Source organism: Acomys minous, assembly GCF_964271855.1.
Source record: "Acomys minous genome assembly, chromosome: 12".
In the NCBI taxonomy this organism is placed as follows: domain Eukaryota; kingdom Metazoa; phylum Chordata; class Mammalia; order Rodentia; family Muridae; genus Acomys; species Acomys minous.
In genome coordinates this window covers 35,805,763-35,833,463 of record NC_140493.1, presented here as the reverse complement: position 1 = coordinate 35,833,463, position 27,701 = coordinate 35,805,763, and the positions used below count along the sequence as shown (strand labels likewise).

At 40.5% G+C, this 27,701-nt stretch overlaps 1 protein-coding gene across 2 annotated transcripts; it reads left to right on the top strand.

Annotated features, from left to right (window-relative positions):
- On the top strand, positions 1 to 27,386 carry TNFRSF11B (TNF receptor superfamily member 11b). 2 transcript variants are annotated; one of them, XM_084750987.1, is made up of 6 exons: positions 1 to 350; positions 871 to 958; positions 17,823 to 18,189; positions 22,058 to 22,249; positions 23,798 to 24,022; positions 25,710 to 27,386. In XM_084750987.1, exons 2-6 carry the CDS (start codon positions 926 to 928, stop codon positions 26,096 to 26,098), a joined length of 1,206 nt encoding a protein of 401 aa, XP_084607113.1. In that variant the 5' UTR covers positions 1 to 350; positions 871 to 925; the 3' UTR covers positions 26,099 to 27,386. The 2 variants fall into 2 exon arrangements, with proteins under 2 accessions (XP_084607113.1, XP_084607114.1); XM_084750988.1 differs by lacking the exons at positions 1 to 350; positions 22,058 to 22,249 and having other exon boundaries at positions 399 to 958.
- Positions 27,387 to 27,701: the final 315 nt, after the last annotated feature.

Genomic DNA, 27,701 nt, shown 5'->3' with positions numbered 1-27,701 from the left:
CTCTCAGGAACTAACAACAATCCTTTGGGAGGAGGATGGTAGGAAAGAGAGCGATGATTATATGTTTTTTTTTCCATTCCAGATAATGAAGAATTTATCCTTCTGGTTCTCCCTAGCTCTTGACGATCTTAGGCAAATATGAGTTCGAAAAAAACCGCCTTCTTCAATGGGTCCAGGACACTTTGCACATTAATGACTGCAAACTCTCCCAACAGTGCTGAGGACAATGCTACGTATACTAGAAAGAGATCACTTTGGGAGCTGCAGAATCTTTGGGTAGGGGTTCAGACAATAGGCCAAACGAAAACCCCAGACTTCTTCCAGAAATGGAACAGTGTCTGGGACATTCGGTAAGCGGCTGCTGTAATTGAAACCTGGGGTAGAGGAGCTGGGGTAGAGGAGCAAGCTCCTGGAGGCTGCCCAGAGGCTGCCCCAGGTGTGGCCAGCTTTTCACCGCAGGTCGCAGCTCCCTGAAGCTAGCCACTGGCGGGAAGAGGCTCAGAGGCAGCGGGATAGCTGCTGCCTTGTTACGTAGCTTAGCGGTGCCTTTTCTTTCTTTCTTTCTTTCTTTCTTTCTTTCTTTCTTTCTTTCTTTCTTTCTTTCTTTCTCTCTTTCTCTCTTTCTCTCTTTCTTTCTTTTTTCTCCTCTCCTACAGAAATCACCCACCCCTTCCTAGTCCCAAGCCTCCGCTCAGGATCCTCCCACTCCGGCTCCTAAAGCGTTAACCCTGGGAGGCTCCGCGCCCCTACCGCTAGCGCCAGGGTTCCTAAAAAGGTTGGGTTCAGGAGGAAGACTTGGTAGATCAAAGGCTGGGCACACTTCCTGTTACCCAGACCTTATATAAAACGTCATGATCGTCTCCGTTGCAGACACACACCTAGCACTGGCCCAGAGGCTGCCGCCTGAGGTTTCCCGAGGACCACAATGAACAAGTGGCTGTGCTGCGCACTCCTGGTGGTAAGTCGTGGGCAGGAGGCTGCTGACCACCTGGGCTTGGGATCTCCCCTCAGGCTGATGGGGACCAAGCCTCCTTTCTCAGGAGGAAGCTGGGCTTTGGTTGGAATAGGAAACCTTTTTCTAGCTACACTAGGCTTCCCTGGAAAGTGACTTTTCTATGAAAAATTCTTGCTGAGTTTATGCAGAGGGGAAAGAGACACAGGAAGAGGAGGCTTCGAAGTTTTTGCTTGATTTTTATCCATGCTCTTTACCTTATTTATTTACTTACTTATGTTTTGTGGAGTGCATCATTGCCTTTGCTTGACCTGACCTTTTTAATTACTGCAGGTGAAGTGCATTGTATATTGGAAAGAGAGGCCAAACTTTTTGAAACTTGTGTAGACCACTTTGGGTGGGGAGTATAGTCTGATGGGTGCATCATTAGACTGACTTACATACATGTTATGGGCATTAGAGAGAAAAATGCTCACTTAACTGCACAATTTGTTATTTTAATAAAGTTTTATTTTTCCAGTTTTCAACTTCAATATTGTCAAAAATGTGAACAGACTAATGATAATTATGTTCCAGAATATATTTAAAGGATCAGACCAGTTCAGCACTAAATAAAGAAGGCTCAGACCTGTTCTGAAATGTTGTTTGGAAAATAAAGGACTCTTTCTAACATAGTACATCTCCTTCTGGTCCGTTTCTTCTCTTTAAAGGTTTATAAGAACTTTTTTACTTAGGCATTTGGAAAAAATGTTAAGATTTATATACAAGTTTCTCTGTGCCAAAAATGTATTTTCTTCACAGCAGTATCCCATGAAACACATGAGGGACAGGGAACTCAGACAGGGAAATCTGTCTTTAAGTGACGTCGGTGTCTGGGATACTCCACAGTCAGGGTTTGCATTTCCGCTCCCAGTTTACACACTGAGAATGGAAAACCATGTAATCTTTCCCTTAGGTCCAGGGACACAGAGACATGCCTGTGTGATAGCAAAGTCACTCAAGAGAAGGTGGACTGGAGACTATACATGAACATACTAATTACATGTGTACATATGCAGATGTGTACATGTTTCTAAAGTGCATATCCACTAATATGGATATATGGAGGACTTTTAAATTTTATTTTATTTTAAGTGTATATGTGTTTTGCTTGTGTGCCTGGTGCTGAGTGGGGCCAGAAGTGGACATCAAATCCCTTAGAGCTGGAGTTACAGACAGTTGTGAGTGCCATGTGGGTGCTGGGAATGGAAGCCAAGTGCTCTGGAGGAGCAGCGAGAGCCCTTAACTGCTGAGCCAGCCCTCCAGTTCCACTTTAGAGAGCTTTTAAGGAAGTGAAACTTACTAGAGACAGTGAGATGTCTCAGTGGGTAAAGGCACTGACAACCTAACCCCATGAGTCTGATCCTCGGATCCCTGTGTGGAAGAGGAGAACTGACTCCTGAAAGGCATCCTCTGACCTCTGCTCACACTCCCTGGCATTTGTGTACCTGCACTCACACATGATAAATAAACACAAGCATCAAAAGAGCAAAGGGCCCCTGAGTACTCGGACAAGTGGTAGTGCCTAAGAACAGTTCTCAAACTGAGCACTCGTGAGCTGTCAGAAAGATCTACAAATACATTATCAGCACCCCCAAAAGGGGTGCTTGTATCCCTCCCTTTCACCCCTATGTTCATAGCCAGAATAATCGATACCACACATCAGTTTGGCTCATACTTAAATTTTATATATGAACCTCATGCACTTTTCACATTGGCTCCTTTCAAACAAAGTTCTGCTCACACTCATCACCAGTGTTGGACATACAAAATAGCTGCTTTCATTCCCCTGCAGTACTCCATCATCCTGTGGCTACATAAGGAATTTAATTAATTTAGGTTTTGGCTGGTGTAAGTAGCTCCACGGTTAATATGGGTGATATTTGGATTCTTTCCAACCTCCTGTATTCTGCCTTTACAGTTCAGATTTTCACTAAATAATATACATTTACCTCAATAATTGCTCCCAAATGGAAAAAAAAAGCCATTATTTTATAGGTGGTCTATATAAAGAAGCATGCACATAGATACATTCATAGATAAGACTCACTTTTGATAATACAATAGTATCTGAAAAGAAAGTCTTAGAAGTGTCTTGACTATATGAATGAATAGGAAGGATCTTGCTCCTTCTTTAGTTTCGACGGTGGGCTTTATTTTACAAGTGGTTGGAAACGGACACATTGTACTTGCATGTGGAGAGGATGGACTCCCCTTTGGTAAACAGAGAGCCATGGCTGTGGGAACCCGAAGCCCTCCTAATATTTCCACTAGACAATGGGAACAAAGTGAGAAGCCAGGTAGACATCATTCCTGCCCTCTGGACCTCACAGGCTACTGAAAGAGGCAAATGTGGGACAAAGTAGTCCATAATTTCCGACAGTCACAAAAGAGGAAGCCCTGGATGATTGGGGAATTAAAAACAAAAACCAAGCCCTCCTCCATGAGCTCATAAGGGAAGTTGCAGCACAGCGGTTCTCCACTGGCCGCTGGTCCAATGCCCACGTACCACTTGCCTAGGGAGCAACAAGACTGCATTCTCTCCCTCTAGAGTCCTTGTTTTCTGTAACCTGGCTTCAGGGATATGCCTACCTTAAGACGACCTCTGAGGTCTCTGCTTCTCCTGAGCACCACCTCTATGACAACAGGTGACTAGAAGATGATCTACAGCTATGTACATCCAAGAAGATACTCAGGGGAGGAAGGGATAACTTCCTGCTCTCGCTTTGAGGGAGCAATGGGTGTGTTATTGCTGGAGATGAAGTCAAGGCATCCTAGTGAGAGATGGAAAACCACGTGGCAAAGTATATTCTAGGTTCTTCCGTGAGAGTAGAAGAGGTAAAGGAGAGGAGGGGAATCCTTAGGCTAGGTCTGTGGCCAGTGGCATTCCTAGAATGCTCACTGGCACAGGCAAGCAGAGAGCTGTTTTGCAAGGAGGCACCATTCATCTTACCAAGTCATCAATTCCTTCTTTGTTGCCATGCGTTACTAGGTGAGGAGAGAACATCAGCACGCCCGACTTAGGTCTAGGCTTTAGCTGTTGTTAAAATCTCCTACCATCCATCATGCAGTAACAGAATGCGCCCTGGACTTCTCAAACCCAGATCTGAATTTGTCCTTCTGTGCTGAAGGGAGGGGAATGGAAAGCCACTGCTCTTTGCTTGGGAAAACTGCCTGGTGTTCTGGTTTTCCTTTTGGATACCAAGCTTGGAGTTTCTGACTTTTGATTTGCATTTATTTTGTCTTCCCTCGCCTTACCTCAGTGGTTGACTCCATGAGCTTGCCTAGTCTTTTTTTTTTTTAAAGAGACTATTGATGCTAAAATGGGTCTAGAAGCAACCGACATATACTCAACCCTGTGCAGCCCTAGCCTGTGTCCATAGCAACCTTCCTGGCCTCTGTCACCTAGCAATCTTGAGCACAGTTCCCAATTTCAATCTAGTTTTAAATTTCACTTCTTAGGCTAAAAAATCACAGTTGCCAAATACCATTGGTGGAGGAAGAAGGCAGTTTGTGCCAGATGTTTTATTCAAAAAGTTCTAGAAGCCATGATCATGGTTCCCAAAGGGACACTGCTCACAGTCTGCCATTCTTGCCTTCCTAGCTTGCCTTCTGGGTTTTGCTCTCAACAGCTTCCAGCCCACATGCTCCCTCTGCATAAAGGCTTTCTGTGAAAAACACTGTTTTCTTTAGCATGGCATTAACCAAGAAAATTTCCTTCAGTCTAGTTTCAACTTTGCAGCCAAAAGGAGTGGAGAGGGGTTTAAATACACCAAAACAAAACAAAAACAACATTTATGTTTGTTAAGATTAACTAACAGTTAATCAAGGACTAACAGTGTTTGGCTGCCCCTTGTATTGCTCTGATGTAGCAAAGATGTCAAAATTATCAGTGAATTTATGTTTTATTCCACAGGTCAGAGTTCTTGATGATATTTAGCTTTCTCTTCCATGCACTTATATAATAAATCCTTTGTAACGACCCCCATGTCTCTTGAAAAGAAATTCAGTGCACATATATTTTGCCTACACATATAACTTTTACAAAATCAATATCCTAGTGTAACTATACTATAAAATAGTAATAAAAGGAACATAATTCATAATAAAACAAGCTTCAGTGGACAACATAATGAAGTCATGATATGCTGACATTTTTATGTAGCATTTCACCACAGACACACAGTTAGGGATGAGTATGGGGGCAGGTCCATCTCACTGGTGACCCAAAACTTGATCAGGCTTGGCTTTGATGCTGTGGTTTTCTAAAATGGTGAGCCAATTTTGCTAGAAATTTTAATTTCATTCCATTTCCCACAAAATCATGTGTTACTAAATTCCTGGAAAATTTGTCATGAACAGCAATGATGAAAAAGGTACTTCCTGGGCCTTGTTTTATTTGTGCAGCTGTGATAAATGTCTTGACAAAAAGCAGCACAGGGAAAATGGATTTATTGGGCTGAAAATTCCAGGTTGCAGTCTGTTATAGCAAGGAAGTCACTGTGGTGGGGTCTTAAGGAGCTAGTCCCATGCACAGTCAAAAGTAGAAAGAAATGAACGAATGCATGCATGCAGGCTCACTTGCTTGCTCAGCTCTCCTTCCCCACACTTACATAATTCAGGGACCTCTGCCTAGACGATTGTGATGTCCACCTTCAGAGTAAGTCTTCCCACCTCAATTAAAGCTAATAAGAAAATCTTTCACAGGCTTGCTCACATCCCACAGTCCAAGGAAACTTGGGTGGTCCTTCATTAATACTCTTGTCAATTAATTCTAGGTGATGTCAAGTGGACAATCAAAGCTAACCAGCACAGCAACACATATATGTATATGTAGATATGTGTGTATATATACATTTACACACACACGTATACACACACACACACACACACACACATATGTATATGCTTTTCACTTATCTTAGTTTTCATCTGCTGCTGATAGGACATTTGAAGGGTCGTAGGGCGTATAGCTATTCTGGGTGTTTCTGCATACTTAATGGTAACTGTTATGGTATCCTTAGAAGCATCCCCATCAATTTCCAGAACATCTCCAAGGATAGAGAGGCAAACAAAACATGGCCTCCTTGCAAGCACAGATGTCCATCTTCCTCCTTTGTAGCCCCAAGGTCGTCACCATCATGATGGATGTGTTTGTTGAGTCAAATGAACTATGGTGAAATTTTCTAGAGTACCAGATAATCTATCAGAAACCACCATCAACATTTCAGTAGGAAGTACTTACCTAAAACGTGATTGTGATTTAACCACCTAAGGTTGACTTGGCTATCTTTCAAAATATTAATGCAACCTTCTACTTCTCTGGCCAATATTTTAAGTATCACAGTATACATTTCTGCTATGGAGACTCAAACTCTCCCTGAAAGCTTTGTCTTAAGAAAGCACAAAATTCAATGGATTTATATTCTAACTCTTGGAGGTGCAGAGTGAGCAGACATGGACTGTTTTTGAGAACCCCATACTACCAGAGGGTTGATGTCTACCTATTTCACAGGTCTCATGGTATTAAAATTGAGCATATTCAGTTTTTCCCTGATAAATGTCTTTTAAAAGATCCCAACACAGCTGATGAGTATTAGACTCAAAACTTTCCATCCCTAGAAGGAGTCTAGACTAGAAATAAAAATAATATTAAAAATCCAGGTCATTACCCTGGAGAACCACAGAGAAAGCTGATTTCACATGGCCAGAGAGCAAAAGGTGAAGGCACCCTTCAAACTCATTCACAATTCGGAGTCTTGCAAACAAAATGCAAATAAGAGCAGCAGTAGCAACCTTGTTTAGAAACGTAAACAAAGATCAAAATAAAATTTAGCAACCCACAATAGCAGGAACTAGTGAATCGGAAATCCTAGCAACATCTGTAAGCCATCTATGCAAGAAGAAAGAGTGAGGTTCGGCCAACTTGAAATAGATACAAGGACAGTATTTTTATGTGACATATAATTAGTTTTTGGAACTCATTACCACAGAATATTTTGGAATAACTAGCATAGAAAGCCTAAAAAAAGAATACTTTTAGACAGTTGTAAGGGATAAGAATAGTGTAACAACACATTAGGTAAGAAGCTGCGTGGTACCCTCTCCCTCACACTACTAATGTGGCCTCTGTAAGTGATGGACACTCCACACACTCAGTAGAATAATTTAATCCCTGCTCGGAGGTTACACAATTTCCCAGGGGCTTGGGTAGATAAATTTTTCACATAACTTCTCACAAGTATCTGAGCCTTCAGACAGCACACAGACAGGGAATGTAAAAAGGGGGGAGCTACTCAGCACATAACGTGCTTGCTATGAAAACACAAGGACCAGCATTTGTGTTCCCACAACCTACATAGTGACAGGTGGCTGTGGGAGTCCACCTGGAGCTTCTGTGCTCACAAGGTGGAGATAGAGAAACCTCAGAGAAAGTCAGCCCGCCAGATAAGCCAGGACACCAAGCTGTGAATTGAGGTAGGAGACTGCATCAACGAATCAGGTGGAGAGCTACTAAGGAAGACATCCAACGTTGACCTCCACCTCTGCATACATGTATACACACATGTGTGTATACAAATACATGTACATACATGTGAGTACTATGAATACATATATACATGAAAAAGAAGAAAGAAAAAAATGCATAAAAAGAGACAGAATGCAGCCAGTTACTGAGGCTTGTTTACATACCATCCTTTTTCTTAAGCACTCTTGTGTTTGAGGACTTGTCACATCTACTTTCTGAACAAATTTCAAATGCACTGCAAAGCATTATTATCTTACGCAACCTCATTGAAACTTGAGGCCCCTGGATTAGTACCCAACTCTGTTAATTAACATTCTGCCACTCATAGTGGTCGTGCGACACCTCTGAACACAAAAAGACTAGCCCCAAGGCCTTCTCCTCAGCTCATCCTGTGCCTTGGCCACACCCTCTGTAAAAGTTTCGTAAGTAACCGTAAATAAAACAAAGAAATGGGTAAGAAGATTAACTTAGACTTAAGACAAGGTGGTAGATCCTCTAAGCACAGTCACTGCCTTTGGTGACTCCATTTCCTGTTGAAGTGGTTGGTAGTAAGTCCTAGTTGCCTTCCTTGGTAGACTTCCTGTTAGGCAGCTGTTCCTTCCTCTGTTTTCCCTGTTCACTTTCCGGTTTCTGTTGTCGGCTTACCTTTGCTCTTGCTTGTGGCTTTGCTTTGCCCTTGTTCTTTGCTTGGTCTGGGTCTTGCTCTTTTTCATATTCTACACTTCATCATGGACCCAATCCTGACTTTGCCCTTGTCCTCGCCTGCTTTCACTGTTACTCTTTGTTGCATCTTAGGACTTGATCTTCCACTTAGTCTCATTAGTTTCTTGCTCAAATCCAGAACCATATATTTTTTAATCCATTTCTTGTTTAAAACGTATGTATTTTATCCTTAGAAGCTGATGCTATCAAGAGCCTGTTCCTTATAATATCCCCTCACCATCAGTTTGCATCAACAGTACCAAAACCCAGCAGTGTAATTGGAGATCCCAGATGCAGAGTGACAAGACTCTCTCAGATAGGAAAAAAGAAGGAGTTGGGGGCCCTGATTTCTTCATTCTGTCCTCACTATGCCTGTGCTAAATAGAGGAGCTGAGTTGAGTAATATATGAAATGTCTGCTGTGATTTCATCTGAGATTTTTTTTAAAGAATCAATTACATATTTGCCACCTATCTCAAATATCAAAAAAACAAGTAGAGTTGTTTATCTATGAAACATTACAGTAATATTTTCACTAATCTCTTTTGTCAATTGTTAAAAGTTTTTTTTCCTCCATTGGTCATACCTAAGCAATGAAGCAATTCTGATAAGTCAATGAAATCAGCTAAAGAAGACTGCTTTTGAAATGTTATCTACTTTTAGATAGCATAATAAGCAAAATATATAATTGAGGGTCATACAAAGCCATTCACTTTTTCCTCATTCTCATCATCAGCTGGCATGCATACAAATTGACAATACAATGTGGCCATTTTTTTTTCATTATCGTGTAGTTAAAAGCCACGTTCAGACATTCTCCCAGGACTTTCTGAAGAGGTGTAATTATGGTCACAAGCAATCTCCTTAGAGTCATTGGGTAAAATTTTCTTTGAATCTATATTCACAAAGAAGTGCTTGACAATTGCATGCTACTCTTTGGAATAAATGTCATACCTTTAGACATACCAAGCATGGCCTGGCAAGACCACTACCATCTACATTTGACTAATACACCAGCTGAAAGTCAGCAGACCTCTCGACCCACACTCTGCTTCTTGTATTGTCTTTTAATTTCCAGGAAAAAGGAAAAAATAGTAAATAAATGGTCTGTGAATAATGTTCACCGTGTGATGGTATAGTCTTTAGTGTTTTTTTCTGCCAAGCATTCTCAGTTCTTCTTTGCAGATAAGTGGTAGGGAGTTCCAGTCTAGTAAAGAGGAATGGGAGCGAAGACTATGAATTCAAATGATATCTTCTCTTCCAAACTAAGCATCTTATTGCCATTGTTACACCCTAAATTTTCTGCAGTTTTTGGTTGTTTGATTTTTCTCCTCATACTTCCACACTTAGAAGTAATTTCCAAATATTAACTACACAAAAATCTTTGTTTGACTGTTGACAGACCAACCCGGACAGACCACAAGTGAAAAAGTGTACCTTTAGTATTGATTACAGACATTGAGAGTTTGAAGTTGCTTATTTGAACATAATAAAAACGCAAGTCATCCTGACTGGCTCAACACCCCCACTCTATGTGATGCCTGATACACAGTAACTGTGAAGAGCACCACAAAGTGAAAGCCATGGTTACAAATATTCACAAATAAGGACATCCTTCCTGAAACTGTAACAGGAACCACATTGTTACATATTGCTATTAAGTCTCCATACCTTACAAGAATAAGTTTCTGTTTCCTAAGCCTTGAGTCCTGAGTCCAGGTGGTAACGGCTAATTATCTTGACAGATGTTTTCAGTCAACCCTAATCCTTCCCGGTAAAAGAGACCTCAAAAAACCAATGGGGGGGCTGCTCTCTGAAATCTCAGCTGGCTGGCCAGTCTAAATAAAGCTTGCTTAAGCAGACACCCATGGACATGTTTCCCCCACTAAGGTAAACACTTTCTTTTGCTGAAAATTAAAAATGTAGGCAAGAAACATTACAGAAAGCCTTAGCTGGGCTGCAAAGTAGAACTACCATCAGATGCTTAGCAGCAGGTGGAACTAAACCATCAGAGTCTACGAGAATCACCAAGCAGACTATATTTGTTCTCTTCCCTTACTTTCAACTGGCATTTCCTCTGTGAAGGGTTCATTCATCTGCATCAACCTACTTAAATGCCCACAAACAGTGAAAATGTAAAATAGAAAGACATAGTACATTTTACAGTAACTAAAACATCTACAGGTCACATATAATATTCCATATTTTTTTTCATAAAAAAATCCTATGATGCAGAGATTCTCAGACTAACCTTTCTCACAAAGGTTACCAAGATGAGAATTAAAAAAAAAACAACAACAACAAAACACACACACACACACACACACACAACTGTTTCTGTTGTAGAACATGCTAATATCTAACCACTAAGTCCAGTGGGAAAAAATACTAACAAATCAGAAAAAAAAGACTTTGTGCAGCTTAATCACAGAATATTCAGCTTGTGTGAAAGATGAACACAATAGGCCTCTAGGGTCAAATACTTAGAAAAAGTGATTCTACACATTATTTTTTCCTTCCTGGACCCATTTAGCATTTAGCTCAAAGGGCTTACTACTTTATTTTATTTTGCAATGGTTCTGATACTATAGGTGGATCTAAGGCCAAATTCCCTAGGTGACACAATGTAAGGCAAGAAACTTTTCTCTTATCAGATGGTGTAAACAGGAGGATGAAAGATCAAACATATAACGGGAAGGGTGGGAAAGAAAAGGGGGTCAATGCAAGAAGATGTATTACTGAGGATCTATAGCTTCACATAAAGTGTAACTAAGTCTCCAGTCTGGCCCATTCTATTGATGCACCCTGTCAACGACTTCATCAATGGTTGATAGAGAAATGATTAAACAGATGAGTAGATAGACAAGTGACACATATATGATTTTCTACTTTCCCTCATATCACAGTAACTTTCATGTCTCTATCTCATAAGACTAAGAAGCTTATTCCTAAGACAACAGCAAGAAGAGTTACAGTTGTTAAAGGCTTAGTTTCAGGCAGTGTTGGGTTCGACTCTCAGAGGTATGGAAGTTTTGTCTTCTCTGACTAGTCTCTCTACTCTCTAAGACTCAGTTTCTTCTTTTTAAAAATCTTTAAAGTGGAGCTAATCATATGTTCTTTGAGGTGGCTATGGAGTATAAAGGAAAATGGCATTCAAAGAATGGGCTGAGGCCACACCCTGCTATATAGTAAAATTATAATATAGAATGTTGTTATCATTGGTGTCATACAGGATGTATAGTATGCTCTTTCAGACATCATGGGCAGACAGTGAATAGCTACAAATTTAACACAGATGTTATTTGAGTCCCCTTTTTTTTTTCTTCTAGCTTTTATTTCACTTTGCCACTAATATAACTTTACTTAATGTGTATTCTAACCATGGCCTGTGGCCATGTGTTCATTAAAGGCCAATAGATTTTCTTAGTCAGAAAAAGGATCTATAGGGCACTGTGAGCAAAGTGTTATCTTCCAAGGAAAGGGCTATAAAACACACTGTAATCTTAAAATTCTGTTCAGAAGTATCAGCATAGCAAATAGTTTTCAAACCCAGATACCAGTGACTGTAGCTGGAGAGCCTTCATGGCCTAATGCTGGCTGGAGCTTGTCAAGGAAGGCTGAGTAGCGATAACCAGGCAAAAGTGCTACCAGTACTCCTGTGGAGTTGTTCCCCAGAGCTGATTTTGTGTCTCCGATAAGGTGGTTAACATGAGACCAAGAGAAGAAACATCAGAACCTAAGGACCCAACTAAGTAAGATTTCTATGCTGTGGTGTGTGAGTGTGTGTGTGTGTGTGTGTGTGTGTGTGTGTGTGTGTGTGTGTGTATGTTTACCTGTATCCACAGCTCTTTTTTCCTGAATGTTAACTTCTTACTTTGTTTTTTTTTTCTTTCACAAGTTGGTTTATCAGTAAAATGCTAACCACCTATAATACTTTTCCATCACAGCAAAAATCTCATAGGCATATCAGTTTTGTTCATTGTGACTGAGTCTAAGCATGAACTGTTAATAAATGTTAATGCCTTCAGAAAACTAGAGGGAACCTCTGAAGTACATAAAAATTACATTGAAAGTTAAATTTTACCTGCAGACTGTTCTTCATTTTTAAGGGAAGCAAACTCACATCAAATTTGGCCCACTAATTCTTCTAATAAATCATAGTTGTTTGTGTTTCCTCTTCCCCATTTGCCTGGGAAAGCAGTTGGCACCAGACCACAGATGTAGAGATGAAGAGCTTTAATTCATTTGCTTACTCCCTTACCTGGAGACATAACCCTGAGCCAAATAACTGGCTAGCGTGGAAATTACTAAGCAGGCTAGTCCTCAGGAGGGGACCTGAGAACAGCAGATAAACCTCTCCAGTGGATTGCCTTTGTTCACAGAAGCCAAGTACAAATGAAACAGTGCCTGCAACACACCATGCAAATGGATGATGCCTTAAAAAATACCTTCCTCTAGGCAAGTTTCTCACCTCTCTCAGTCTACAGACAAGAAAATACAGGCTCTATGCTTGTCCTTGCAAATCTATCCTTTACATTTTGGATAATTACCTGGGCTGTGCAATCCCTAATTATCTGAGTTTTACACAGAAGACATCCAACCTATCTACTGGATTGAGTAAATATCTAGGTATATTACAGTGTTGATATCTGTATAAACTCATACCAAGAATTCTAAGAATATGGAGACAAACTTTTTACTATCTGAGTCTTCCAGGAAAAAGCATGGGTCTGGATCAGCCTTGAATTGCTTGGTGTTATCAAGAAAGTAACACCATTGAGAAGATACTGAAACCAAGTGTTTATTTTAATAAGTTTTATCACTTATGTTACAAAGAATTTTCATAAACTCTCAATTGTATGTATTCTGGATGCTTCCTTTAACAACTGAGATGAACTTGAAAATGGCATGGTTTACAAATCGACCAGACGGTTAGCTAACTCTGGACAGTCCTCAAATAGTTTTCTGTGGCAAAGATCATGACGAGGGATTACAAAAGGAACTCCCAAACCAAGTGACTATTTCAGGCTCTGCGTGGGATGCTTTTAATGAATCTTCCATAAAAGGAAACCCACTGGGTCATTCATGGTTCTGCAGACCAGAGAGCAAGCCCCATAGTATGGTGCTGTCTGTGTTGCATAATGTAAAAATAAGCTAGCCAGAGGAAGTGTACTCTTTTGTCCTTTAGGAAGTCATAAAGTCACATAAACCAATAGAAGGCTCTAGGCAAATCACTTGTCATTTGAGAGGGACTGGGAGACATGGGTGAAACTGAAACATGGGGGTAGGTATCAAAAATTCTACATGCTAGAGGTTGTTAAATAGAGGAGAGGGAAAAGTCTGAAGGATATGAGACCAGGACATTTGTTTCTGAGGTCATTGTTAACTACATTGACAAATTCAAGATCAAACAGGGCAATGATAAAGCTAGAAAAGACTCCAGAGAACTAGTTCAGTCTCCCCACCATCTTCACGCAGTTCCACCTCTGTTAATGTTTGGTAGGTAAGAAAAGATGGATAGGCTTGGAATAGAAATTATTTAATCTTGTAACAACATTAAAAATGGAATAGATAGACTACTCTATGCTTTATAGATAGACTTCTAACTATGTTTTCAGGAAAAGTAATATGGAAGCTTCTAGAAGAAATGGATGCTTCTAGAAGAAATCCCCGACTGGTAAGAAGAACTGTACTGTAGGTTTCTTAGATTTCTTTAAGTACATGTGATTAGAACAGATAATGGCTCTACGGGGAATGGAATGAGGACAAAGAAGAAAATAAAAAAAAAAAAAAGAGAAAGGTATACTTAATTTCTTTTATAAATCAAACATAAAAGATATAAAGGAGGCTTCCTTTTTATAAAAATCACTTTCATGTGTAGCAGACGTGTGTATCTAACTATGTGCCTCACCCTCTGCAGATGTTCAGGAATATCTGAAGACTGCATTACACAGGAATTTATTTTTAAATCCTCATTAGGTTTTAAATCTTATCAGTAGGCAAAGGAGCAATAACTCATGTTAGGAACACGTCTCTGTCATTGCTCCAGGAACTGCAAAAGGAAGTGAGAACAGAAACTGAGAAGAAGAGCTGTATTGACTGTGCCCATCCCCTGTCCACACACCAAGTCCAGAAATTCTGTGTGGGAACTGGGGCTAACCAAAGATTGAGACCTAACTATTCAATTATGACCACACAGAGTTTTTACTTTTACTAAAGTAGATTTTTTTTCCCAAGTAAAGCACAGAGGTCCAATTGAACTTGCTGAAAACAAGTCTGTTGTTCCTCAAAGCTTTCTGGGCTTTAAAAATGGGAAGATTATGATTCTACATAGTAGTCTTGAAGAAATTGTCTCTCCTAATTATTCCCTAATTCCTACATCCACACTTTGTCAATTCCTTCTTCTTTCTGAATTTCCTTCACCCAAATTTCCCTGTATCTTAAAAAACTAATTACCTCCCATTATACTGGTTCAAGGAAACAATATGATGCTGACTTTCTAGAAAAATACAAATTTTATTAATGTTCTTGGTGGTAGAATCTTGATTGTGAAAGACTCAGAATTGAAATATTTTATATTCTGACTTTTAAAAATGATTTGAGAATAACTGCATATTCTTTAAATTCTGAGACTCCTAATCCCCAAATCCTAAGCCCCCAGTTCTCCAAAATCTAAAAGTTCTTGAGCACTTACATGAGAGTCGAGAAGTTTTGGGTTTTGGAGTATTTCCGATTTCATGTTCCCAGGTTAGAAGTATTGAGTCATTGATGGTATTTCTGTGGTTCTGTAGGCTGAAGCACATGAGCAGTTTTTTGTTATCCCATCCCATCTTCATCACATTTGAGTAATGGAAAAGGGGCCAATGCTGATGAATAAATGAGCATTCTTTTTTTATTATTTTTCTTTTTACATATGCATTTATTTATATTACACATATATACAATAAACTATGTACAAAAAGAAGAATCATGAAATAATCAGGAATATATAAATGTTACATTCATAGTTTTTGGCTATATGTATTTGGCAAACCAGCCACTGGGCAAAATGTACTCATTTTAGCTACAGACTGAAGTCTGCCTAAAAATGGGCAAGCTTGAGTACAGGCAGAGTCAATGGCCAAAGACAAGGTAAGCAAGTCCTCAGTAGTTCCTGACTCACAGATGTCTGTTGGATAGATTGGGCCAGAAGGCTGAAGATGATGCTCCAACATTATAGAGAGTTTTGGGTGACTATTCAGGTAGCAAACTGTCTCTGTCATTTTCTCATTTTGGAAGCTGCTAACATGTACTTCCTGTATATTCAGGTAATTAATTTTATTCCTTCGTAAGTATCTGATGGGGTTGAAGACCAGATAGCTTAGTTTTAAATTAGCATTCTTGATCCCTGTGGAAATGGGCATAGGACAAAGAGGAGAAACATGGCTTGGTGCAGCACTTGAGATAGAAAGCCTCTCTAGCCCTGTGAGCCAGACCTCCTGAAAGCGGACAGAACCCTCAAAAGTGGCTTTCCAGGAAATCTAAAGTGAGCAGCAAGAGAAAAAAAACAAAAGTATGTCTCATTGCTTTCATATGGGTTTGCATGTTGTGTTAGGAAAACCTCATTCCATAGCACTGGGGGTTGGAGAAATCTTGGAACCATGCCTCATAGCATATTCAAATCAACAATCAGCCAGCCAGTCACTTCATATTTGCTTCCTTTAAGCCAGTACATAGCCTCAGGGAAACACAAGAACATGCTTTTTTCAGGACCCCTCAAGTCATGGGGTGCCCTGGTGAGCCAGCAGGCCTGCCTTTCCACTTTCAGCTTGTTGGTTGGAGTAGCCTCACATCAAAGCACTGTGAAAAATTCTCTCTGCTAAAAGATACATCATCCTGGGGATGTGTTTTGGATTTTTTTTTCTTTCAGCTTATCAGCTCATGTGGTCTAAGATACTTGCTATGTTCAACTGAGAAGTGAATGGAGTCACTCAGATTAAAATATTGAGTGCTTATGAAAGGGACTAGTCTTCCTCACCTTGACCGCATCTGAATTAACAGGGAATGCTGTTTCTCTAGCGTCCATGCTATTCCCAGGTGTGTGTGTGGTCATGAGTGGGGGACATTTCCTGAGTTCTACAAGCAAGAGCTCAGAAAAAATTATTGTGTTTGGTTTGTTTCTTTCCCCAAACCTGTAAACCGTCACTGTTGATCCCTGTACCAAAAAACAAACAATAAAAGCCAAGCAAGCCACCCTCTACACACAGAGGACACTGCTTTTTTCTGAGACCATGTTTCCTGTAATTACCGTGAAGTTGCTCTTTAACATTCTCTGAAGACCTTTGGGGATGGAGAACAAGTGACAGCCTTCATGTACCTCAGGTCCTCCAGAATGCATCATTCCCTGTCAGCTCTTTCTCCTGCTTCGCAGACTTCTTACCATGATGGATGGTAACTTTTGAAACCATGCTTTCTCCCTGATGTTCATCCCAGTTAACCCCAGGCAAGGCAGTCATTTCCTCATCTCCTAGATGTGTCTTACCTATGCCAGGCAAGATTGCTAGCTGGCATGCTCATTGGAGAAAATGCCAATTAAAAAATACTAGGACTGGTGGGTGGTAAACTTATGGGGACTGTCCCCACATGTGTCTCAGCAGCCTAGTCCTTGTTCCTGACTCCTGGTGGACATTTTACATGCATCTAATGCATTAATGAATGAATGAATCATGTTATTAATGGCCACTGGTAATCATGTACCTTCTCACCTCATCAACTCTTTATTTCATTGCTTCTCATCATTAAGCCCTAATTAAGGAAACTAAAAGAGCCATTATTTAGTCCTGAGTCCAGCGACTGTAACCATATTAACAATTATATTCTGTCCATCTTCTACACCGTGTTTCCCAATCTCCTTAATCTGCTTTTCCATTTATTTTGTAAAATAATGCATAGTTTATAACATTCCACACATAATCTTACTGTATGGGTTTTCTTCTCTAATCCAACAGTAAACTTTAAGGCGCAGAGCTTCTGAACTGTTTAATTGAGAACTGTCTCTGGAGTACTTAGCACAGAGTCTGGCCCACAGTAACTAGCAAAGTCAATAAGAAAACAATTCTTAGTATGGTCTTCCCTTACATCAGAAATCAACACAGTACTTTTATTCATTTGTATTGCTAATTCCCAAGCCCAACTTCCCACCAATAGGAACCCACTGCTTTTGGGGTGAGTCTTGGAGGTCTCCATTTGGACAAGGAGTCTATCTAACTTTGGTGTAGCTATTGTGAGAGTGATCAGCTCACCCACTCACTAACCCAGAGACAGACCTAGAGTGATAAAGTCCCTGAGGTCAAATGGTTATTTAGTGGTGCCCCAAGTGTCATTAGTATTAGCCCGGGCTTTTTAATGAGTCTGCATCCAGTTGTTTATCTGTTGTTGTCTGTCCTCTTGGGTACTGGAGAATCCACTGGAAGCAAAGTCATGGCTTTGGAACTGTCCTTGTGTAGGAGCTCCCAGGAATGGCAGTATGGTTAGGTAGTGAGTGACTTTTGATTCAGACATTGCCTTGGCACAGAGTGACCACCCCATTTGCCATTCTAATTTAGCACTGTGTCTCTTCCAGCTCCTGGACATCATTGAATGGACCACCCAGGAAACCTTTCCACCAAAGTATCTTCATTATGACCCAGAAACTGGTCGTCAGCTCCTCTGTGACAAATGTTCTCCCGGCACCTACCTAAAACAGCATTGCACGGCGAGGAGGAAGACACTGTGCGTCCCTTGCCCTGACCACTCTTATACAGACAGCTGGCACACCAGTGATGAGTGTGTGTACTGTAGCCCGGTGTGCAAGGAGCTGCAGTCTGTGAAACAGGAGTGCAACCGCACCCACAACAGAGTGTGCGAGTGTGAGGAAGGGCGCTACCTGGAGCTGGAATTCTGCGTGAAACACAGGAGCTGTCCTCCGGGCTCGGGAGTGGTGCAGGCTGGTAGGTATCTGCTAGGATGCACAGCAAAATCAATTGGGACCATTTTCAGCCAGACAGCAGCTAGCTTAAGGGACACTTGCTCCAGTAAAAGGTAACAGTACCTGTGAGCTGTGTACCTGGGTTGTTTCCAAAGGACCTTTCTCAAAGGAATACTTTGCAACTACAGTGTACTTTAGTGAGGAGTCTCAAATGCAGCAAATTGGTCCCTAATGAGATGCGTGATGGCTTGCTCCACTTTAAAGGACCCTGGTCTGAGTTGCACTGCGAGAAGCTGATCTATACTGCCACGTTTCACTTTGGCTCCCACAGCTTCAGTCTGTAATGCTTTTTGACAAACATCAGCAATGTTAATCTATACCAAGAGAATAATTATGCAGATAGTAATGAGACTCTGGAGTACTAACAATGAGCAGTTATAATTAATTATGTAAAAAAATGGGAATGATTAGGGGAAACACATTCCATTATTAAAAACGAAGCTGCTTCTCCCTTTGGCCTGGGAGTTGAATGTTTGGGAGAATAAAGACAGTAGCAAGCCCTCTAACCAGCTTATTCTTTATCTTAAACACAACAGACTGTCAAGCCAACAGGAAGTCCTTGTGTATAAACAAGGACTTTCTCTTCTCGCATTCCCAACAGCATGGGCTGAGGCTAGTGAGAAACTTTGAAAGCTGAAACCCACATTCCTTTTCTAGCACGTGCACAAAGCGGCACTCTAGACTGCAGCTGCTTGTGGCTTAGGAGAGTGAAGAGCATCCACTTAGCAGGGGAGAAAGAGTAATGCCAATACTTCTTGATAGCCCACTTTCACCAGGATGCCTCAACTCAGCTCTTTCTATTTAAACTGGATCGTTCTTTTCTGTGGAAGGCTGTTCAGTGTGTCTCTGATGCCCTGTGGGTCTGCCAACTAGCTACCATCTGTAGGCCTCCTCCTTCCATTTTGTGTGGAGCCAATTTGCTCCTGGTTGAGTGGTCGTGACCTAATACATGAATTTCCTGTGATAAGTTTTGCGTTTAGATAGCCAGTATTTTAGGTTTGGAGGTTGATGCAGGAAGCATATACAGAGGAAGTAGCAAAGGTCTGGGGAGTACCGTCTCCAAAGAAACATTAGGATGATGACATGGTTGAGTCTGAACCAAGCGTACATAGTGAGCTCCAGGCTAGCCTAGGCTAGGAGTAGGGCCATGTCTCAAGAATGGAAACAAACCAAAAGCAAACCAAGTCAGTTAATCAATCACTGTCTTTTGTGGTGAATCTTTATAAGAGTGACCATTGCAGGAGAGACCACGGTAACACTACTACATTATGAGTTTGAAGGAGAAAAACACTGTTAGCTCCTACTTTTTCTTGGTTGATACTTTGGGATTCAACACTATACCAGCCAACCAGGTAGAAAAACTCAAGCCTACTTTCTCTAGTGCAGTGAGTTGTGTTGATTCAGACGTAGAAGTTAAACATGCACTGTGTTGCTCGAAAAGTGAATATTGTGGAAATAGTAAAGTTGTTGCTGTCAAAAACATGAAAATACTTCTGTAGGGTGAAGTAACAGGTTATCGGAAACACATTAGAACAAAGGCACACATTCTGTTCTCACATACCATGGTGGAGTTTATTTATTCCTGCAAGGTTTTTAAGTTCTGTATGGAAAATAAGAGATTTCCAGGCCAAAGGGAAGGAAGGATTCTACAAAATATTTGATAACTATTTTGTTGTTATTGTTTTGAAGCCAGTATTGCTTCATCTTCCTTCCTCATATCCTCTTGCTGGCCAGTCCTCTACTTCCTGTCAAGTTACTTTGGGCAGTTGTAGTGAATTACAATTCTTCTTATCATTGTAGTGTTCCACATTTTGCCTGCCAGGCTAGACATTTGTTATCTCTACAGATGCCAACAAGGCAAAAATCATTACTTGGATGGCTACACCTTTTTTAGAAATAAAAGTTTCATCAATTTTGTTGTAAATTATAATAAATACGCCACGCAGTAGATCTGGTATGAAAGGAGATGTATTGTGGGAAAGGGGGGAAGAAAAGGGGAGGGTGTCCATGACAGATAGAAACAGAGCCAGACAGAAGGAGAGAAACCTAGAGAGACACAGAGACACACAGAGAGAATGGGGGTGGGGGAGAAGTGGTGGGTCCTTTTTATCCATCACACACCTGGAAGGCACCTGGTGGCGGCAGGTGATGACCTCAGAGGTTGCTGGGTCTTTGAATGGCAGGCCATAGCTAACAGATTTTAAAAGAAGTCCTATTCAGAGAGGTTATTGGATGAAGCCTACAAACAGATTTTGTCTCTATAGCTGTCCTTCTTGAAGTCTGCTTGTTAAAGAGTTGGAAAGGCCAATTCACCTAAGGAACTATTTTACACATATGACCTTCTTGTTAGGTCAGATCAGAAAACTCAAGCAACAAACATGTACTTTAAGAAAGACACCATTTCTTTTTGTGTAAATCATGTGGTAGTTGGCAAATGGACACTTGGGTCCTCGCAGTCAAGTCATTTCTTTTTCTCAGACGCCTAAATATTTCTACTTAGGATGTTGTAGAATTTAGCATGGGGTAGGGTTCCCCTTAAGGAGAGGGCTGTGGTGTGAAAGTATGCTGGAAGCCCAAATGAAACAAATTTTGTTTTGTGAGAGTGGTTCTTAAGACCACCTCACTGTAGTGTTGAAACAACATTTATGGAAGACTTCGAAGCCATGGTTTCTTCTTCTCCCCATCTCTGCAAGTCCTTTGTCATATTTACAGGTCAATGAACCATCAGTCTTTTTGTAAAGGAAGAGACAAGAGATGAGACTAGAACCAATCTGTTTCACTGCTCCCCCCACCTCCTTTTCTTTCAAGAATGGGCAAAAGACACAGTGAAGTGGGAGGAGGAACTTTTTAATAAATGAAATTTAATAACTTTCCGTAGCTTTCATTTGTCTCTTTTGTGTTTGTTATCTTGCATGAGCCAGAGTTGGCCTGTGCAATCTACATTTCAATACTGAAGTCTAAATCTGTTCAGCCAGCTTACACTAGATGGAGATATTTTCATATGCAAATACACTATAATGTGTGCTGTGTTCATGCATAATAGAGTCCAGGGTTTGAATATAATTATTTTTCAGTCGCATCTCTACTGAAAGTTTCTTAGAGTTTTCAAAACCAATGATGTCTTCAAAGGTATTAAATGCCTCAAAAGAATGAAGTAAAATACCCTTATAGTTATCCTTCCTAAAGAGTTAAACAGGCTGTTTACTCAACAGTGTAAACAAATGCTATATTATCCCCTGTTTAGTCTGTAGCTCAGCCTTGGGGTTTGACTTGGGTGTCAGCAGTCACTTTTACCACCACCTTCAAGAGTTTATTGCAGTGTGCCATTCTCAAGGTTAACACGTCTCACAATTAGGAGCCAGGAGAGAAAGAAATGATTGGAATTTAACGGTGCAACATTCAATGGGTACTGATTTCAAAGAGTGACAGTAAAGCAGACACACGGCGGTTATCTTGATGATTTTTTCCGGGAATAATTGTGTGAAGAATACGGTTGACAAGCTTGACTGGTACTTACCTCATCGGAGGCAGGATGAATGAGTACCCTTCTCTCCTCTCTTTTCATCTCCCATTTCAGGAACATTTTGTAGGTAACGGCACAACAAGCTTGCATGGGTATTAGAAAAAGGGGAAAGAGCCCGAGGGGCTGACTGTAGAAGTTTTGTGATCTCTGCCTAATGAGGTGAAAAATGGAAATTCTGAAAGTTTCCTGCAATGCATAGTGGCCGTAAAAACTTAGTGAAAACTCTCTGTCCAGAACTGTGCTAAGTCATTGTCTACAGAGAAAGAGTTGGGGAGGAAGGTGCTAAATTTCTGGGTATTTTCCACAGGAACCCCAGAGCGAAACACAGTTTGCAAAAGATGTCCAGATGGGTTCTTCTCAAATGAAACGTCATCAAAAGCCCCCTGTAGGAAACACACGAACTGCAGCGCGCTTGGCCTTTTGCTGATTCATAAAGGAAATGCGTCACATGACAATGTTTGTTCCAGAAACAGAGAAGCAGCACAAAAATGTGGAATAGGTAATTAATTATACCCCACATCACCCTGTCTGCTTATAATTTCTGCATGTTCTCCTCCTGAGACGAACACAAACTCAGTTCGCATTTCTTGACTCTTAACTGTCTTAACAGTTGCTGAAACCTCAAACTCAAAAGAAGGCTCCAGAACAAACAAAACAAGACAATAACAAAAACTTGTACCTCCTCGTGCATCACAGGGACATTGCAAAGCTGACTGTCAGCATTGCTGTAACACTGATTTCAATCAAGTAGAACCCATTAGTGACATCAGACTTATTACTGGAGCCAAAATTAGCCAACTTCAATTTGTAGAATTAACTTACATATTTTTTTATTATCTCTTAGACTATCTGTATTAGCTAAAAAAGTAATTGGCAACTAAAATGACATAAATTCAAGAGAAATTAGAAATGAAAACTTGGCTTTATTTTCAGTTGTATCCATAGATTTGTTACATGGGGGCTCCAAGGTGCTTTGGTTAAGTTAAATTCTTTATATTCCTGTAGTTATCACATATAGATTTAACCATGCCCTGCTGGCAAGCCAGTCAGTGAAGTGTGACCCCATGCTCCTCCTACACTAATCTCAGTATTTCGCTGTGAGACTTTCACACCAGCGATGTGAGCTTTCATGCTTCAGGTCAAGCTGACACAGACCAGCGTGACTCTCCCAGAATGGCTTCCTCTACCACACAGAAGCATGAAATATATGAATGAACATAGCTATATTTTATAGTTCGGAGCAACTTCTGGTGGTTTTTTTTAACCATATTATCAGGTGTCTTAATTAATCTAACCTTTGTCTTTTCTTATCTAAAAAATGAAAATGAACCAAGTGAAGAGGGTAATGAGAAGAGTTGATTCTAGCTTTAACACTGATTTTGTTTCCGCTTACACTTTATTTTGCAACTAAATGAGCATTTAGTATATGCCAATTCCTTCATTTTCTAAGTTTTAATATTTCCAAAAAATCCCACTGAAATTCCTATAGAAAAATGTAGATGGTTGATGGTTTACCACTCACCTATATAGCCCCCTGCTTTGATTTCATTGATAAATAACATGTCTGCTATACGGACATTAAATAATACACTGTTATTATTGCACACAAAAATAATATGCTATTTTGATTGTTTAAGGTTTTTCTAGGGAATGATTTTGTGTTTTGGCTTTTCTTTGACACTGACCTTGAGATACCCTGTAGTCACTAAGTAACCTTTTAGCAAAGTATTAATATCTACATTAAGTTGTAGAATTTTTGTCAATTATTTGTGTATATACATATTAAATCCTCATTAAATGCTTATTAATGCATACACATTCTCCAAAAATGACAAAGGAAAACAAAAGAATATTAGAGCACACACACACACACACACAGTTGGTCCCTACTACTGTGAGCATCCTACAGAAAACAAGTTTATTCAGATCCCCATTTTAGCATGCTATCTCACAGAAAACTCAGCTTCCACCCTCATTTTGCTTGGTTTTGTTTTTGTTAGGTAGTTAAAGTGCTCACTGAATCTTGTTGTTTTTCGCTTTCTGATAGATGTCACCCTGTGTGAAGAGGCATTCTTCAGGTTTGCTGTTCCTACCAAGATTACGCCGAATTGGCTTACTGTTCTGCTGGACAATCTGCCTGGGACAAAAGTCAACGCAGAGAGTGTAGAGAGGATAAAACAGCGGCACAGTTCACAGGAGCACACTTTCCAGCTACTAAAGCTCTGGAAGCATCAAAACAAAGATCAAGATATGGTGAAGAAGATCATCCAAGGTACCCTCTCCTTAAGCAGATTAGTCAGTGGGCAACCAAAGACCCCTGTTTGTCATAAAGTGCAAACGGAACTAGGGAGTGGGATGATATTTTCCTTCTAGAATCATCATGGTACTGATAATTCCTCGCAGGTGGTAGCATAGACACAATTCCTGTCACAGGTGAGGATGTTTCTGTTCTCACCTCTGCGCTCACTAAAGAAGAGGTATCCACGTTACTTGCAGGGCTAGGCTGGGAGGGATTAGGACTCTGCCCACACATTCCTGGAAGCTTTCCTCCTGTCACATCTGCCTAGAAGGTCCTTGGTCCCTAGGCTCCTGCTTCACATTTCACCCTCTGCTGTACTTGGTAATTCTCTTCAGAGAGGTACCAGTGTCTTGTAGATAACCTTTCATTAATCCTAACTATATTGCCTGCATCTAAATTGCCATCTTAGTAACATCTATGGTGAGGGTTAGTAAGAACCTGTAAGCCTTTGAGCTTCTTCGAAGAAAGGACTGTCTAAAAGCCTGTGCTTGCATGCCCTAGTGCTTCCTGAAGAATGTCTTTTAGAAATAGTGTGGAGAAGGAAGGGGGGGCGGGGTGTATGGAGCAGAGGAAAGAAGAGATCCAAAGAAGGAGAAATGAACTTAAGTCTGTATAAAAGTTACGCAGGCCATATCATAAACGTGCCACCTTATGATATACAGTGGAAAGAATTCTGACTTCCGTTACCATCTGGGAAGCCATGCCACAGAGTTGAAGGAGGGTTTTCTGAATGCAGACAGAAGGGCAGAATAGATCCTGCTGTGCCCAGTGCCTGACAGGATTTCCCTACACCACCCGTAAATCTTCAGCCATGGGCAGTCAGAACAACAGAGTTCAGGAGACTTAGCCCTGTTGACAGGCCAGCACTTTTTCTTATGCAAAGACTAAACTTTTCTTGTGTTTCTGGCAAAGCAAAATTATTCTCTGAACCTATAATTAGCCCCAGAGCAAAAAGAAAAAGGAATAGAAAGCCAGGAGCTGTCAGTATGTGAAAGGACCCAATTTCCTGCTTTATAAATGAGAGCATTGCAGCCCAGAAAGATGAACGGAGTTGCCTCAAGGCTCACAGATAGTAAATGACTCATGTCGTTAATGGAGACATTAGTTACTCCTTCTTATGTTTATGCCCAAGCTCATTGCTGAAATGCCCTCCAGGCTATGTGTTTGCTGCTCTTGCACTCCCATTACTGACTTCCCATATCTGCCGCACTCGGGTGCTTCTCCGGCACTATGTATATTTATTAAAGACTAGTTAAAGTGACTCCTGTCAAGTAGGGCCAAGGTTAGATGCTAACTCAAGAAATTTCCATTATAATATAAGGAACCTGAACACTTTATTTTGGATACCCCTCATAGAAATTCTGTGATTTTTGAAGTTGCAAATTTTGCTGGGAAAAGTGAAAGTGACGAGTCTGTGATTTTCTGTTGTTCACTGTCAAAATCCGAAGCTCCTCACAAAAATGTTGCATGCTTCCCATAGATTGTAAGCTATCCTATTATATAACACCAAATAATATCACCTTATTAATCAGAATTATCTATAGTCCACTTAAGCTACCTAAGGAAGAGCATTTTCTTAAAAGGAAGTTATGAATTGTGTGAGAGTGCTGGAGGCCTCAGACGAAAGGGAATGACGTGAGCATCTCTTTGGTCCATGCAGACATTGATCTCTGTGAAAGCAGTGTGCAGCGGCACATCGGCCACGCGAACCTCACGACAGAGCAGCTTCGCATCTTGATGGAGAGCTTGCCTGGGAAGAAAATTGTCCCAGAGGACATGGAGAGAACGAGGAAGACCTGCAAGCCGAGCGAGCAGCTCCCGAAGCTACTCAGCTTATGGAGAATCAAAAATGGGGACCAAGACACCTTGAAGGGCCTGATGTATGCGCTCAAGCACTTGAAAACGTACCACTTTCCCAAGACGGTCACCCACAGCCTGAGGAAGACCATCAGATTCTTACACAGCTTCACGATGTACAGACTGTATCAGAAGCTATTTTTAGACATGATAGGGAACCAGGTCCAATCAGTGAAAATAAGCTGCTTATAACTAGAAATGGTCATCCAGCTGTTTCTTCAGGATGGGCCAGATCTGACGGAGTAGAAGACTGTTTCTCAAACATTGGCAAAGGCACGGAGACTCCTTTCACATCAGCTACTGGGAACCAAGAACCCACGACCCCGTATGAAGAGCGCTGGGGACTCTGAATTGAGAACACGAGGCAGGCTATTTTAAACTTTGCAAAGCTCGGGGTCAGCCCAGAACGGCAGGCATGCTGAGCGAGAGCAGATGGTAGTTTTTAAGACCCCCCAAACATAGGTCTCTCCTTCCCTTTCCTCGTGTCCCACTCCTCAGAAAGCTTCTACTATTTTACGTGGCACCCAGGTCTTATTCCCACTTCTGCAGCAGTTACTCTATTACATTCTGTTTATTATGAAGCTTACCAAGTGCAGGAGCCTTCTCCTACTTGTAGGTTGCTAGGCTAGTTTGACTGTTATTTTTCCCTCTATTGGACCTAAGCTGAATTGAAGTGCTTTTATTTTGACAATAATCATCAAATATTATTTCTTACATCAACAGCAACTGGCTTTGTTTCAGAGTGCTACACACACACACACACACACACACACACACACACACACACACACACCAGTATGGAGAAAGAATTGATATCTCCCCCAACATTTAATAAATCCCCAATAGTTTATCCAGTTGTTTTTCTGGCTCTGTATCTACTGACTATGTGTTCTCTTATTACTGCTTGCAGTAATTCAACCGGGAATAATAATAATAGTAATGCAATCTAGACTCCACTGAATCTCTCTGAATACGGGAATCTCTAACTTAAATAGTTTTGAGATTTCAGTTTCGTTAGAAGCTTTTATTAGAAAGCTGATGTTCTTTTGTAAAAGTTACTAATGTATCTGTAAGACAATTACAGTATTGCTATTTATATTCATCCAGATATAAGATTTGTACATATTATCATCCCAGAGTGAAATGGTGTAGGATTTAATTTTAGAAAGAAAAAATATTGTTTACTATTATGACAAATAAAAGAGATAAAATATATTTTTAATAGAAACTTTGTAGGGTTTTTCTAATAAGTACTGCCAGTTTTCCAGTGTGGAATGTTTTTATAATATAATTTTGTCTGTATGAGATGTAATATCATTTTATAGAAAAATGCATTTTATAGTTGTTTAATGTCATAAAATATATGAACTATAAATTATCTGAATATTAGATGCTCTGAGAAATTGAATGTACCTTATTTAAAAGATTTTATGATTATACTATATAAATAACACCATTAAAGTTTTCAAATTATTTTTCATTTCTTTTCCTTTTGTTGTTTTTATTTGAATGAGACATTAATGGGCCCTAAAGAGTCACAGCTTCCCTGTTCATCTTTGATCCTCACAAACATCTAGTTGTTTAAAATGCAAACTCCACTGTTGAGTGGAGAAGGAGATCTGACTTTCACACAAACTCTGGTGCCGCATATTTGAACATGTCCCTTGGATGGAGATGCCTGGTGGCACTCAGAGGAAGGACAATAGGTTACCAAGGAGAGACTTGATACCCTATGAGCATATACAGGGGGAGGAGGTCCCCCTCAGACACAGACATAGGGGAGGGGAGTAGGGGG